This window comes from Rhincodon typus, chromosome 22, assembly GCF_021869965.1.
Source record: "Rhincodon typus isolate 14 chromosome 22, sRhiTyp1.1, whole genome shotgun sequence".
In the NCBI taxonomy this organism is placed as follows: Eukaryota; Metazoa; Chordata; class Chondrichthyes; order Orectolobiformes; family Rhincodontidae; genus Rhincodon; species Rhincodon typus.
The window spans coordinates 33,694,112-33,711,550 of NC_063353.1; the positions used below are offsets into that span (position 1 = coordinate 33,694,112).

The 17,439-nt window shown below is 41.3% G+C and overlaps 1 protein-coding gene across 1 annotated transcript in view; it reads right to left on the reverse strand.

Annotated features, from left to right (window-relative positions):
* mapk8ip2 (mitogen-activated protein kinase 8 interacting protein 2) overlaps positions 1-17,439 on the reverse strand; it is a 69,059-nt gene that overhangs the window by 18,350 nt on the left and 33,270 nt on the right. Inside the window, exons 4-5 of the mRNA XM_048609982.1 lie at positions 5,986-6,189; positions 5,256-5,331 (exon numbers count right to left, since the gene is read on the reverse strand). Coding sequence (XP_048465939.1) covers positions 5,256-5,331; positions 5,986-6,189 — 280 coding nt within the window. The remainder of the gene's footprint in view (positions 1-5,255; positions 5,332-5,985; positions 6,190-17,439) is intronic.

Sequence of the window (17,439 nt, forward strand, 5' to 3'; positions counted from 1 at the left end):
AAAGAGGGTGAGATATATGTAAAACAAAAATGCATAAAAATTGTTGGAATACAAGGCCATAATGACCAGTCACTTTCAGTATTCAAAGATAAACTGTGGCAAAAGTACTATAAATGCCACGGAAGGTGAGCAATTCCAATTTATTTTCATATCAGGTAGGAGATAGTCTTGGATTTTGTTCTTAGAATAAAGTAGGCAATGAAATAATATAGAATAGCAGTGTATGTAGGAAACTATAATGAGATGGGACATCTCTACTCAAGATGGGAGAAAGTGAGACGACCAGAATCCTAACCTCAATGGGTTATCTTGAGAGGCCATAATATGGGATAAAATTAACACTCACTTGGAAAGGCATAGGTTAACTAAGGATGGATCACATGGGTTTGCAAAATGCTCATTGTACCTGACAAATTTAACCAAGTGTTTTGAGGGAATTACAGAGTCTAATGCGCAAATGCTGGAAGGACAATCCACCTATCCTCTTGAGACTTTCTTTCATCACCACTCTCACCTCGCCCTTCCCAGTCTACCAGCTTGAAAATACCGATGCTACCTCTTACCTCCCCTGAAAATGTTGAACATTTCATTTGTCACATCTCTCAGTGAGGAATCCAATGGAGTTGAAACTCGAAATTAATTCTGGTGGATTTCTTAAAACTTGCAGAAAATAATTTCATAGATGCAGCACTGGTGAAGGCTACTTAACACATTATGTCTGTTGCTGTTTCGTTGGCCTATCCAATTAATCTCACTCCCCTGTTCTTTCCCCATAATACTTTCTATTTTCACCTTAAGTATTTCTGTAATTGTCTCGTTGCAGCCCATCTGTTGGTTGAAACATTTTCTCCTTATGTATTCTCTCAAAACAACCAACTCCTCTATCAAATCCCCTCTGACCATCCTCTGCTGTAAGGAAAACAACCCACAGCTACAGGAAGGATATTACAAAATTGGAGAGGCTTCAGAAAAGAAAAGATTTATCAGATGTTGCCAGGAATGGAGGGTTTGAATTATAAAGCTAGGTTGGTTAGGTTGGGACTTTCGTCCCTGGAGTGTAGGAGGTTGAGGGATGATCTTGTAGAGGTTTATAAATCATGAGGGCCATAGATAAGGTGAATAGCAAGGGTCTTTTCCCTTGGGTGGGGCAGTTCAAAACTAGGGGACATATTTTTAAAGTGAGAGGAGGAAGATTGAAAAAAGGACATGATGGGGAGACATTTTGTTTTTTACACAGAGAGTGGTTCATATATGGAATAGACTGCCAGAGAAAATGGTGGATGCAGGTGCAGTTACAACATGTAAAAGACATTTGGGTAAATACATGAATAGGAATGGTTTGGAGGGACATGGGCCAGCAGCAGGCAAGTGAGACTAGTTTAGTTTGTGAACATGGACTAGTTAGACAGAAGGGTCTGTTTCATGCTATATGACTTCCATAACTTAAGCTTCTCATTCCTGGCGTTAATCCAGTAAATTTCTTCAGCACCCTCTCCAAGGTGTTAACATCCTTGCTGAAGTGTGGTGTTCAGCAATGAACACAATACTTTAGCTGAGTTCAAACCAACATTTACAAAAAAGATTCAGCATAGATTTAGTTGAAAAGGTTTAGTTTGGGGTGTATGGCTCAGTGGTTAGCAGGGACCCAGGTTCAATTCCATCGTTGGGTGACTGTCAGTGTGGAGTTTTCACATTTTTCCTGTGTCTGTGTCGGTTTCTTCCAGGTGCTCCAATTTCCTCGCACAGTCCAAAAATGTGCAGGTTGAGTGGATTGGCCATGATAAATTGCCCATGAGTGTCCAGAGATATGCAGGTTAGATGGATTGGCCATGATAAATGCAGGATTACAGGATTAGGGTAGAGTGGTGGGTCTGGATAGGATGCTCTTCGGAGGGGTGGTGTGATGGGCTGAATTGCCTACTTCCACACTCTAGGGATTCTATAACTCCATGGTTTTAGTATTCTATTCCCCTTTTACTAAAGCTAAGGTTTGAACATTTAAAAAGTCTTTGGAACTTGTTTTTCCACATTCAAACATTTATATGCTGATCACTCAGTGTACTCCCCACCCAATCCAACTCCACAATACCACATTTCTGTTCCTACAACTACTAGAACTACATTTAGTTCATATTGCCTCCCTCCTTCCTCCTACCAAACTGTATCATCCCAATTCGCTGCTTTAAATGTTAGCTGCCACATCACAGACTATCTTTCCACTCAATATCTCCTGAAGTTTATTGTCTTTTCTTATATGATATCCCCAATTTTGTCTCATCTACAAATTTTGAAATTGTGCCTTCTCTGTTCAAGATCAAGTCAAAAACAGCAGCGGTTCTAAAACTGATGCCTGGGAACACAACTGTATACTTACCTTCCATCTGAAAAATAACTGCTTGATATACTCAAAGAAGTTCTGAAGAAAGGTAACTGGACCTGACAAGTTAAACTCTGCTTTCTCTCCACAGATGCTGCCGGACTTGCTGAGTATTTACACCAATTTTGTTTTTGTTCAATATATTGTCTGGTTTCTATCTTTTAGCCAATTTTGTATCTATGCTGTTCTTTTAATCTCATATGCTTTCATTTTGCTCACCAGTTAATTATGTGGTGCTTTGCCAAATACTTTATGAAAGTCAACAAATCATGCTAACTTCATAAAGTTTTTCCATTACTTTTTTTAAACAACTCAAACACATTCTCACAGACTAAGCCATTTCAAGCACAGAAACAGCCTTTTGACTCATCGTGTCCATGCCACGCAAAAAGATCTGACCACTCTAATCCCATTTACCAGCTTTTGGTCCATAGTCTTAGAGGCTATGACAATGAAAGTGAGTCTCTAAATATTGCTTAAATATCATGAGAGTTTCTGACTCAACTCTCAGTGGTAGTAAGTTCCAGACTCCCACCGCCCTCTGAGTGAAAAAAATGTCTTCTCAACTCTCTTCTTAGCCTACTATTACTTACCTTAAATCTATGTCCTACAGTTATTGACTCCTCTACTAATGAAATAAGTGCCTTCCTATCTACCCTATGTTACTTGTAATCATATACACCTCTGTCAGGTCCCATCTCAACCCTCAATGCTCCAAAGAAAGCAACCCAATCTGACCAACCATTACTAATCGTTCAGATCTTCCAAACAAGGTGGCATCCTAGCAAATCCTCTGCACCAGCTCTAGTCCAATCACTTCATTCCTGCAACATAGTGACTAGAACTACACACAATGGTCCAGTTGTGACTTAATCAGCATTTTACACAGTTCCAGCATAACTTCCCAACTCTTATAGAGTATAGAGGTGTACAACATGGAAACAGACCCTTGTCCATGCTGACCAGATATCCTAAATAAAGCTTGTCTCATTTGCCAGCATTTGGACCATATCCCTCTAAATCCCTTCTATTCATGTACCTATCCAGATGCCTTTTAAATATTGTAATTTTACCAGCCTCCAGCACTTCCTCTGGCAGCTCATTCTATACACACACCACATTCTTGAGTGAAAAGAATTGCCTCTTAGGCCCCTTTTAAATCTTTCCCCTCTCACCTTAAACCTATGCCCTCTAGTTTTGGGCTCCCCTACCCTGGGAAAAAAACCTTGGCTATTCACCCTATCCTCATGATTTTATAAACCTCTACAAGGTCACTCCTCAGCCTCCAACCCTCCAGGGAAACTAGCCCCAACCTACTCAGTCTCTTCCAACAGCTCAAACCCTCCAACCCTGGCAACGTCCTTGTAAACACTTTCTGCACCCTTTCAAGCTTATATTCTATGCCCTGGCTAATAAAGGCTAGTGTCCCATATGCCTTCTTGACAACCTAGGGTAGTTATGGAGGTGCATTTTTCGAACTGGAGATCTGTGACCATTAGCGTTCCTCAAGGATGAGCGTGGGATCCTCTGTTGTTTCTAATACATGTAAATGATTTGAATGAAAATGTAGATGGTTTGATCAGTAAGTTTGCAGATGACATGAAAATTGGTGGAGATGTAGATAGGGAGGAAGTTTGCCAAAGCAGAATTTAGATCAGTTGGAAAGTTGGGCAGAGAAATGGCAAATAGGCTGTAATCCAGACAAGTGTGAGGTGCTGCATTTTGGGAGGTTAAATGCAAGAGGAAAGCATGCAGTAAATGGCAAGCTCCTTAGGAGCATTGACATACAGAGAAGTCCATAGTTCCCTGAAAGTGGCGAAACAGTGGATAAGGTGGTAAAGAAGGCACATGGGCATGCTTGCCTTCATAGGTTTTGGCATTGACTATAAAACTTGGCAAGTCATGTTGCAGCTATATAAGACTTTGGTTACTCACATTTGAAGTATTGCGTGGTGTTCTGGTTGCCATATTATAGGAAGGATGTGGAGGCCATGGAGATGGTGCAAAAGGGGTTTGCCCGGATGTTGCCTGGATTGGAGTGTATGAGTTATAAAGAGACGTTCGACAAACTTGGGATGTTTTCACTAGAGTGTTGGAGGCTAAGGGATGACCTGATAGAGGTATCTAAAATTATGAGAGGCATGGACAGGGTGGATAGTCAGAGTCTTTTTTTCCCAGGGTGGGAAATGCATTGGGGGTGTCATAGGAATAAGGTGAGAAGGTAAAAGTTGAAAGTAGATATTCAAAGTAAGTTTTTTTTTTACACAGAGGCTGGTAGATGCCTGGAACATGCTGCAGGGAGGTGGTGGAAGCAGATATGACAGCAGCATTTAATAGGCATTTAGACAGACACACAAATAGGCAGTGAATAGAGGGAAATAGACCATATGCAGGCATGGGATTAATTTAAGAGTGGCATCATGAACAGCATTGACATGGTGTGCCGAAGGGCTGGTCCTGTGCTGTACTGTTCTATGTTCCATGTTCTATGTTTATCTAATTGCTGCAATGGGTCAGACTACTTCTGAGTGCTAGTGATTCACTAGTAATGTCAACTACGTCAACAAAGCCACTGGACGGAGATGAGATGTTCTGGGCACTGAGACAGAAATATCTGGCTTTTAGAGACTAGAAGAGATCAATAAACTGTGAAAAAAGAGTTGCATCTCAATGCAGATGAACACTCAGCTTTAAGGACAAGTTCCTGATGTGGAAATGTTGAAATGGGCAATTCAAATCCAATAACATTTTCCTGATGTTATTGATCCTTTTGGACAAGGGTGGGGTATGGAACAAAGAATGGAGAGATCCCTTCCCCCCTATCTCCCGTTGGTGACCATCCTGGGGCACGACTGCTTGGAAACAGGCTATTACTTACCATTAGCGGAGTGCAATAGTGTCTCCTGCCAGCTAGCTTTCCTGGGAGAGAAGCTGGAATTATTATTGAGAGAATCCTGAAAAAGAACAGGAACAAGTGTGAAGGAGGCAGACAACTCCAACATTACTGAAAGCAATGCTTCCCAAATCTTTTCCCATCATGAACCCATTTTGGTGCTTGGAAATTGCCATGACCCTCAACCTGAGAGAACTAGGGGACAGGGTCTATGGGAGAGGGGAATCTATGGGAACGCAGGGGTGGACTGGTGAGAGACATGTGACATGGGTGAGGGGGTGCGGTTTCAAATACAGGCGAAAAGGGGTGGTCAGGGAGGTAAGGAGAGATCTAAGAGATCAGGGGAGGATGGGAGTTGTTTAATCCACAGACATTTTAAATGAAAACACACCTACCTTTCCACTGAGGTTTTCAGGACAGAATTCATGCCTCAAAGATAAATTAGTTAAGGCACATCCACTATTAAAAAACAGTGAAGCTTAAAGGAGGTAAGCAGCTGTTATCATTCCCTACAGAACATCATTACAGCTATTGCCATTAAGTACACAACTCTGAAATTTTGACTAGTGATCCCACTGGGTTTCACAACCCACAGTTTGGGAAATCCTGACCTAAAGGCACACTTGTGCGGGTAGATCCCAAAATGTAACAATGTTTTATTTTAGTAATTTTTTTAAAGTCACTCTTGTTGTGAATATTTTGCTTTTGCACCAACCTGTGAGTGGGAGAGGGGAGTGGCTAGGTTTAAGGTGGAAGGGCGGTTCTGTTGGATGGTTGTGGCAGAGGGCGAGGGCAGCAGTTCACTTTCCTCCATGTCATCTGTATCGTCGATCATTTCAAATTCCTGCAGATCATCCTGGAAGGAGCAGATCTCGGTCACAGCCTGAGGTGCACCTTTTACATCCAGCATCAAACAGTCCTAAACAAGTGAACATAGCAGAGAACACTTATAAACAAAAAAGAACTGAGAAATCAGCATACAGGAGGACTGAGAAACCAGAACACAGGGGTCACTGAGAAACCAGAATTTATGGGATTCTGTGATCAGCATTTAGGGTTGTCAAAAATCTGGAGGAAGTTGGAGTTGGTTATTTGATTGTGGCTTTGCAGAAATTTGTAAAAGGAGAATAAGAATTGTAAAGTCATTAATTTTAGGGGAGGGGAGGCACTAAAGGTGATAAGAGGCAAGTGAATGGGACTTGGCACAGGGTGTGACATGTCAGCAAGAAAGGCAATGCAGTTTGTGACTCATGGAGATTAGCATAATAGGGAAAAGCATTGGAAAAGTGAATCACAGAAATGACACATTATGGACTCCTTGCTGAGTGCAACCATGGAAAAGCTGATGGGAAGCTTATACTTAATTTAGTTGGAAATCTCTTGATTACTGGTTTACTGGTCAAGACAAGTAGCCATTAAGCTACCATATCTTCCCTTCAAGAGATTGCCAACTGCAGTGAAGTAGAAGCTGCCTATTAGCTTTTCCATGGTTGCACTCAGCAAGGAATCAATAATGTGTCATTTCCGTGGTTAACTTTTCCAATGCTTTTCCCTATTGTGCTAATCTCCATGAGTCACAAACTGCATTGCCTTTCTTGCTGACATGTCGCATCTTGTGCTTAGTCCCATTCACTTGCCCCTTATCACCTTTAGTGCCTCCCTTCCCCTAAAATTATTGACTTTACAATTATTATTCTCTTTTTAAAAATTTCTGGATTTATGGGCTCAAATCCCACCATAGTAACTGGGAAATTTTAATTCAGTCAATTAAATCTAGAACAAAAACTAATATTAGTAATGACAATCAAGAAACTATTTGGTCCACTAATACCCTTTAGGGAAGGAAATGTGCCATCCTGAGCTGGATATGACTCCAGATTGTCTCAGTGTTGTTTACATTTATCAAACCACAGTCACTGACAAAATAAAACCAAATAGCACATCCTGCTGACCATGCAAAATCCTCTTTATAAATGATGTACACTAGTATCAAAGTTGGGACAGTTGTCCAATAGATTAATCAAGTAACATTTTGGCATAGTAATACTCTCAAAATCAATCTTTTAGCCAGTGCACCATAGTTCATCACCATACCCATCTCATCAGACTAAACAATGTTATAGGTGGAGCTTAATGATCCCCTAATCAACAGATCAGGCCAAACTCTTGCAGTCCTACCACTGTCAGCTATAGTAGTGATGGGCAATCATTTAAAAAAAACAATCCATGTACATCCTTAACTTCCATAACTGTGAAGCTCAATACGTGAGTGCAAGAAATAAGGTTGAAGTGTTTGCAACCATCTTCAGCTAAAAGTGCTGAGTGGATAATCCATCCCCAGAATCATAGACTTCAGCCAATTCGATTCATGCCCCATCATATTAAAAAATAATTACACTAGATACACTAAAGGCTAAAAGCCCCAGCTGCAGTGCTGAAGAATTACACTCTGGAACTAGCCAATCTGTTCTAGTACAGTTACAATCCTGGCATCAACCTGTGGAAAACTGTCCCTATATGTCAAAAAGAAATATCCAATCAGACCATGACTCAACTTGCAAGCAAAGTGACGGTATAAAAGAAGTGACCAAATTAATGACAACATTAAGGTATTAATTAAGTTCATGACAGCTAAGGGAAATAAAATGCATTATATGCAGCATTTTAATAAATGAATATGAGAATGGTTCCAGGGATGAGACATTTCAGTCATGAGGGAAAATTGGAGAAGTTGGGACTGTCTCCCTTGGAGAAGAAAAGAATAAAAAGTGATTTGATAGAAGTCTTCAAAATCATGAGAGATCTGGATGGATTGGAGAGGGAGAGATTGTTCCTACATGTAAATGGATCGAGAAGCAGAGGGCACACAGTTTTAAATTGTTTTGCAAAACAAGCAAATAAAAGGTGAGAATAAGCTTTTCCCCCACAGTGAGTTGTTAAATATGCCTGAAAGTGTGGTGCAGGCAAGTTCAACTGAGGCATTCAAGTGGGCATTGAATGATTAATTAAAGTAAAACAATGTGCATGGGGAAAGGCAGGAGACTGGCACTAGGTTAAAGTGCTCAGAAAGACAATGCAGATATGATGAGCCAATGACCTTCTTCTGCACAGTAGCATAGCTGAGATGTTGTGAAACTAATACCATTATAGAAAATTGTGGCACTTTTAGGTACCTTGGAGGTATAATTGTTGGATAATATCTAAGAAGGTTTAAATGTAGAGCAGCCATATGACTATACATGATTGACTGGATAGCTACCATTCACTAATAAGGGAATACAGCATTGAATATTTATTTTTCTTAGAGTAGTCACTATCTGTATAAGTGTAGTGATTGTTTCTTAAGTATTGTATAATCCATGGTGCAGTCTTCATTGTTATAATGTAATTCAGAAATAATTCTTAGAAAAAATATTTGGAAGCAATTATAAAAAATGTTGCAGTCTCATATTTATATCCTCATGAGCTCATATCTAGATAACAATATTTTAGAATTCTCAAGTTAGGATTCTAAGTGCTGCTATTGGTAAACCTTTGGAAAATAAACTTGTTTCTCATAACATACCTGCAAACACATTTTACTCAGAGATCATTTCGCTGCTTTGGAAACTCATTTTGAGGTTGTTTCATTACAGGACCCGGTATATAATTGATAAAGATTGTTAAGTTAATGATCAGAAATTTCTCTTTGCTGAGGTTTTAAACTGACAAGGAGTTTGACTGGGTCGGCTTTTTTTTTAATGACAGTATTTGCAAATTCACTGCTTCTGACATCTCGAAAAAGACAGGGAACATCATCAGATCTATGCACCCTGAAACTCCCCCATTACTTAGATTGGAAATATATTGCTATCCTTTCATTGTCACAGGACCCAAACCCAGAAGTCTCTCTTAAACAGCCCAGTGAGAGCACCTTCAACTCATGGATTGCAGTGATTGAAGAAGGTGCCTCAGCATTGCCTTCTCAAGGAAACTAGAGATGGGCATTTAATGATGGCACTGGTAGTAAAGGTCACTATCCATGAATGAATAACAACCCTGTCCTCCATTCAAAATAGAAGCCTACTGTACAACACGCTACTTTACATCCCCTGCCCCAGCTCCACTCCCCAAATGCCCTCAATACTCCCTGCTGTCCTTACTTGCTTTTATTCACATTTATACAGTAACTTTGATATGATAAAATGTCTTAAGGTTCTTCCCATAAGCATTACCAATATAATTTGACATAAAAGTACAGAAACAAAATATAGGAATGATATGGTAGGTGATCAAAAAGCTCGGTCAGTTAGATAGAGATGTCTTACAGGAAGGGACAAGGAGAGGTTTTGAGGATTCCAGAATTTTGGGCCTAGGCTGCTAAGACACAAGAACCACTGTAGATGAAGGAATTCAGAGATGTACAAGTGGCCAGAGTTGCAGGAACATTGAGATTTCAGAGAGTTGTAAAGCTGAAGAAGATTACGGAGATTGGGCTATAGTATTAGACAGCAGGATGTTTGGGGATATTCTCTTCCTCTTTCCATTAATTCATTTTCTTGCTCATAGGTATTCACTCCTGTCACCTCTGATCATTGTTCCGCCACTGCAGAGAGTACTGTTAGGTCTGGACCACAAGGAAACTGAAACATAAATGACTACCCCCAGCAGGTCTTGTCTGGGCTTAACTACTTTACCCTGCAGCTCTGGCCTGGCAGGTATGTACCACTTCTACACTTCCAGACAGGTTGGGATAGTAGGCAAATCCCCCCAATCCATATTTAAAAGTTGATGCACAAGCACATTTGTAAAATGAAAATCTTTGTTTTCACCTTTGTGTCCTGATTATTCCTGTAGCATTTGGTGACACTGCAATGTCAATAGACGTTAATATCAGCGTTTGTCTTTGGGTGATTATAATTTATTGGAGGATGGAAAGACTGAGACAGCATGAAGTGGAAGCTTGGTCAATGCATATATTTAATGCTGACTTAAACCAATTTACTGAGGAGTCAAGGGCTGGCAGGAAAATAGAGTTAATGCTACAATCAGATCAAACATGACCTCACGAAAACGTGGAGCAGACCAAAAGGCCAAAAAGGCCTATTCCTGCTCTTATTTCAAATGTTCTTGAATGTTAGATGTGACTGTTATTGCAGGGACAGGGAATGTTCACCTAATATTTTTCAATGAGCTGCTGCAAACCCCACAAAGAGACAGCAATAACTGGGGCCCACATGGGTTCCCATGATCAGATCATAGGTGTAGCCATTACATTTCAATTCCTGATGGCAATGGCAGCACCCAGGTTTACAGCACCTTTGTTTCAAGGTAAAGTGAGGAACTGATGGCAGGGATGACTTTGACATCATTAGGCCCCAATCTGGTCACTTCTATATCATGACAACTGAACAGAACACTGAAGTACTATGGTCAGTGTTTAACTTTAGGGAAGGCAATGCCATTGGAGTATTATTGCGAGATTATTAATCCAGTAACCTGGCTAATGTTCTGGGGATCCAGGTTTGAATCCCACCTCGGCAAATGGTGGAATTTGAATTCAATAAAAAAATCTGGAAGTAAGAGTCCAATGATGACCATGAAACCACTGTTGATTGTTGGGAAAAAAATAACAACCTATCTGGTTCACTAATATCCTTTATGGAAGCAAACTGCTGTCCTTACATGCTCTGGCCTACATGTGACTCCAGACCCATAACAATCTTGTTGACTCTTTACTGGGCAATTAGGGATGAGCAATAAATGCTGGCCGAGCCACATCCCATGAATCAATTAAAAACAAACTTTTAATTCCAAAATAAGTTTTCAAAAGAGTACTGCTACAGATGAAAAAAAGACAGTTACAATGTTTAAAAGACACTTAGATAAGTACATGAATAGGAAAGGTTTTGGAGGGATATGGGCCAGAAGCAGGCACGTGGGACTAGTTTAGTTTGGGATCATGATCGGCATGGATTGGTTGGACTGAAGGGTCTGTTTCCGTGCCGTACGACTCTATGGCTACAGACATAAATTCATGGACTTTGGCAAAATTTTGTGTTGAACCCATGGACTGTTGCACCTGTGGAAGTGCCAGGGAAACTTCAAACAAAGACAGATATGTAACAGGAAGGGGAAATGAAAGGACTGATTATCTTCACCCTCTCAGCAGAACACCACCTCTTGCAGATATTTTTGTTTTGTTTTGCCCTTCAAAAAAAATGTTAGAAATCAACTTCAATTGGTGTGTCTGTGAGCGCTAGTCAGCCAAGCTGTTCTCATAAACTGAGATTTGCATACAGTCATCTGAGATTGAGCAGTTGTTTACTTTGAAGGTCACAGTCAAATAACCAGACAATAGTCACCCATGCATTGCAGATAAATGGAAAGCAAACACAATGTTAGCACAAATTTCAAGACATCTAGAATACAAGAGTAGAGATGTACTGCTGAGGATGCATAAGGCTCTGGTCAGACTGCATTTGGAATTTTGTGAGCATTTTTAGGCCCCCGTTCTCAGGAAGGATGTGCTGGAAGTTTACAAGAATGATCCTGGGAATGGAGAGCTTGTCATATGAGAAGCTCTGAGGACTCTGAGTCTGTACACTTAGAGTTTAGAAGGATGAAGAAGGGATCATCATTGAAACATACAGGATACTGGGAGATCTGGATAGAGTAGACATGGAGAAGATGTCTCCACTTGTGATAGAGATTATGACCTGAGGGAATAGCCTCAGAGTGACGGGATGACTCTTTAGAACTGAGGTGAGGAGGAATTTCTTCAGCCAGGGGGTGAGGAATTTGTGGAACTTATTGCTGCGGTAGACTGTAGAGACCAAGTCACATTTAAGACAGAGATAGGTCTTGATTAATAAGGGGATCAAAGGTTACCAGAAGCAGGCAGGAGAATGGGGTTGAGAAACAAATTAGCCATGATCAAATGGTGGAGCAGACTTGATGGGCCAAATGGCCTAATTCTGCTCCTATATCTTATGGTATAAAAGAATTCTCACTCCGAGTGTTAGAAGCCAGCTAGCCAATAAGAAAGAGACAGGACAAGATGAACTCTCTCACTGTAAGTTCTGCCCACCAAACACCACAAAAAACAAATAGGACAAAAGGATTTCAACTGACCTGCAAAAGCCAAGATTCCTGAAATCAATTGTTCAGCATCAAGTTTCACAGTCTACTCTTCACAAATGATCAAGGGAAGCTGATCCATATATTACTTAACTTTTGTTTGGACTCATTTCTTACACTAATCTAAGTGAGTGTGTGTTGTATAATTCTTTCTTATCATAATTAGTAACTAACAAATTCACTCAAGCAAACCAGATTATATTGGCTCCTTTTGAAACATAAATCCACTTGTCCAAGTGAAAGGCATCCACAAGGGAGGGGTCCTTTAAAAATTAACTATGTTGTGACTAACTGAGGGGTCAAGTGAATGAACAAGAGGAGCTAGTTCAACCCTTCTCACCCGGGAGTTTAACAACTTGGGGAATCTCCTTTGTAACATAATAACTTGGGAATCCTCAGCCTGGGACTTGCTGTACCACTGAGTAGTCTCTCCACCTGACTCTGATGAAAGTCATAGCCATCTAAATTGAAGATGGCCCAAAAATCAGAATGAGCTGATATCTAATTTTTATAGATACGCCATAGGAAGCATATGGCTTTCACAATGTAGTATGGCAACTGCTCTTCAGAAGAACACAAGAAACTACTGAGTGTTGTGAACACAGCCCAGTCCATCACGCAAACCAGCCTTCCATCCATTGACTCCACCTACACTTCCCACTGCCTCGGGAAAGCAACCAACATCATCAAAGGCCCCTCCCATCCTGGTATACTCTCTTCCAATGGCTTCCATCAGGCAGAAGATATAAAAATTTGAATACACATACAAACAGATTCAAGAACAGCTTCTTCCCCACAGTTATTGAACTTTTGCAAGGACCTCTCAAATGTTAATTCTGATCTCTCTTTTTGCACCTTCTGAGGCCATAACACTGTATTCTTCATTCTGTTCTGCTACCCTGATGCACTTTGAATGGTACGATCTGCCCATATAGCACGCTAAACAACACCTCTTACTGTATCTTGGTAAATGACAACAATAAATCGATCAATCAATGCTAGTGAGCAGTTCTATTTTCCATGTGACTTCTCCCTCACTCCCACATGACAATTGAATCCACGTGGACATTAGAGGTTTGGGCATAGCATGTCTGCCCCTCGTTCACTGATGGATGATCCATGTCTCACCTGTAGCGCCTATCCTGATTTTCCACTGGAGTCTGTCTTTTCTCCATCTTCCTTTCTACTCAAGTGTTACTGCTGAGAATGTAGCTCGGAAATTTTAACGTTGGTTTTCCCGGTTGCTGTAGAGAAAAGTGTGTGCTATCAAACCTAGAGGCCTTGAATAGTGAGGAATTGGTCCTTGAACCTCATCAACATTTTTGGGGTGGATCTGGCATCTGTCATGTCCTTAAGGGAAGCTCAACCCAGGAAATAAAGCGATTTCAAGCCACCCACCTCAGTGTGGTAACTGTCATGTTAGTTCAGGGAGAAGAGGTGGAGGTTTTGAATAAGACAATGGGGAAGGGAGAGGTGGCCGATCATTGCCTCAGCGAGTCTGGGCAATCTATTTGCTCTCTGGCTGGACTTACAAAAAGGTTTTCAAAAATCTAAGTTTGCAAGGATAGTGGGGTCATCCTTGGTGATTGTGTTAAAAACTTCTTCAAAAAGAAATAATCTTATGTTTCATCACCAGCCACTGAAGAATTCTGAGTTTGCTGGATAATTGCTAATTGTGTAGAACAGTCAGGTCACTCATTAACATGGATAAGTGTGCTCACTCTTGTTCTAGACTGGTGCACATTGATTCACCTTGTTATACTAAGATAAAACTAGGAGTCCAACTCCTTTGCAGATTGAGTTCAATGTTCCTCACCTCAAAAGACTAACCCTATCTTCACCATCTTTGCAAACAACTACCCCATCTACTGGCCTACAACTAATGGTCTCAATGTGGACTTTGATGCTGCCTGGCCTGTTGTATTCCTCCAGCTCCACACTTTGTTATCTCAGACTCCAGCATCTGCAGTTCTTACTATCTCAATGTGGACTTTACCAGTTTCAAAATCACCCCACCCCCGGCCACATCCCTCCCTCTCATCCCAGCCTCCTTGACCTGACACAACCTGTCCATCTTCTCTCCGACCTATCTGCTCCTCCCACCTCACTGACCAATCCTCACCACTCCCTACCTGCACTCACTTATCACTCCCTACCTGCACTCACCTCTGAGGAAGGGTCACCGGACCCGAAACGTTAACTCTGTTTTCTCCTCCACAGATGCTGCCAGACCTGCTGAGCTTTTTCAGCAACTTTGTTTTTGTTCCTGATTTACAGCATCCGCAGTTCTTTTGGTTTTCACTTATCACCATCCCACCTACCTTCCCCAGCCCCACCCCTCCGCTCTCGATTTATTTCAGAGCTCCCTTCCCCCTCCCCCATTTCTGAAGAAGGGTCCCAACCCGAAATGTCAGTTTTTCTGCTCCTCTGATGTTGCCTGGCCTGCTGTATTCCTCCATCTCCACAATGTGTTAACCCCAGCGCCAAACTCCCCTTCTTCTTAAAAGTCCTTGCGATTGTCACTTCACAAATTCATTTTGTCTTGGAACTCTGTATTTAAATCTCTGCAATAAAACAAAGAATTGCAAATGTTGCAGATCTGAAACAAACAAGGACAGTAATTACTGGAGAAACCCAGAAGCTCTGGTAGCATCTGTGAAGAAGGGTCACTGCACTTGAAATGTTAATTCCGTTTCCTCTCCAGAGATGCTGCCATAATTGTTGAGTTTCTCTAGCAATTTCTGCCTTTGTTTGTTTCAAACCCCTGCAATCAGGTTTCCGCTCCTGCGAGGATCTGCGAGCTGCGCTCCTCCTCTCCTTCCTCAGCCTTTTCCTCTCACCCTGTCATCCACATGCTTTGCATCAGCAAATCACACAGATGTTTCAATTTACAGAACAAGGGAGAATTGTGAAGAGGGAGTTAGCATGGTGGATTCAGACTTATGGATCCTAAACTCGAAAATAATCCTGTCCTTTTAAACACAATGAAGTGCCTGGACTGTATGATAAATCCTTTTACCATTACACTCAGGGAAGTGAAGAGCTGAATCAGCATTGCCTAGGAAACACAGTCTTCTTGGCATAGTACCCAAATTCCTGAGGGACCTCTCGTCTTTCACTAATGAATCCTTCAGGCCATGAATAATTCAGTGAAATCTGCTTATGCACTGGTTGACAGGAGGTGGGGGAGGGGAGGAGAAGCCAGTGTCAGTCACTGACACAAGGGCTGTCAACAGCTTCAATAACACTAATCATTCAACAAGATAGGACAACATTTTTGTCAATGATGACAACTGTCATTTTAAATTTTAAGTGTTAATTTTAGGTCCTTTTGCATTTATTCACAGTAATCCTTAGGTGTGACAAAGTTCAGAGGGACTTCTGCTCTGCCTGGTCAGCGTGCCTTCTTAATGTGGTTGTATGAGTAGACTCTGCAAAGGGTTCATCCACTGCTTCTAGCGCTTGGTCAGCACACATATGGAATGATTCACATTCACACACTGAGATACCAGTCAGCAATAAGGTTAACACAAACCATAACTGCGTGAAATATATTTGGTCACCATCACTTAAAAGCTTCACTGTTAAAAAATTAGTTGCAGTTTATATCAAGCAAAGAATGAAAACTGTTCACTTTTGCATTGACATCTAGTTCACAGTTGCTGGTTACAGCGACAGGGCTGCTTCATTTATCTCAGGCAGAAACAGCTGGGGGCTGGTGTTTTATTGGAAACTGAGCCAATGATTGACGTCAATGCTGCAGATTACAGATGCTCTCAAACTCCTGCGGCAAACTATTTTCTTTTGCAGTCACCCTGGTGAATACCTGATCCTGAGATGAGTTTCTGATCATATGCCTTTATCACCATGGAGACTGCCTATTCGCACCTCTGTGACATTACCTGACTCCACCCCTGCCTCAGCTCATCTGCTGCTCAAATTTTCATCTACATATTTGTTGCTTCTACACTTGACTATTCCAATGCAACTTGGCTGGTTTCCTATCTTCTACCCTGCATGAAACATGAAGGCTTCCACAATTCTGCTACTCATGGACTTATATCAAATTTCACTGACCCTTCAGCCCCCTACTCGCTGATCTACATTGGCTCCAAGTTAAGCAACATTTCAATATTTAAAATTCCCATCCTTATATCAAATACCTCCATCTGTAATTTCCTTTAGGCCTAGTACTCCGAGAATCTCCAATTCTAGCCCCTTGAGCGTTTCTGATTTTAAACAACCCATTGATTGTCAATCCGTCCACCATCATAAAACATTCACTCGGTCCACTGCCGATGCAGAGGGTGCACCGCACATTATCTACAAGATGCATTGTGACAACTGGTCAACTCTTCATTGACAGCACCTTTCAAATCCTAACTTTTACCACCTCAAAGATTAAACGCAGCAGGTGCATGGGAATACAACTGCATGCAAGATCCTATCATAGTCACACATCATTCTGAAAAGAAACATATTGCAGTTGCTTCATTTTTTTAGTTGCTTCATTGTTGTTGAGTGAAACTCTCCTCAACAGCATTGTGAGTGTACGTATACCAGATAAATTACACTAGTACAAGGCAGCAGATCACCACCACCTTCTTAGGGTAAGTGAGGGATAGGAGAGAAATGGCAGCTTTACCAGTGAGGCTCTTCGTTAAGTTTGAATACTTCTCCTTCAATATGCCTGAATCACTGCCCTTCAGGTTTCAGTTAGTAGCACTCTTACTTTTGTGCCAGAAATTATACATTCAATGCTCAATTCTCACTCTAGGGATTTGTGCATATAATTCAGGCTGACCCTTCCAGTATAGTCCTGAAAGAATACCACATTGTAGGAAGACGGTGGGGGAAGTGTGGTTGGTGGCAGTATGGGAGTAGGTGAGACACAACAGACTGGGCCCCATAGGGCAGTCCTAACATCCCAGGTGAACTTTTTTTGCACTCTCTCTATGGCAATAATATCTTTCCTAAGATGAGGAGAACAAAACTGCAGACAGGACTCCAGTTGCAGTCTAGACAAGCCTGTTAGCAATTGAAGCAAGAC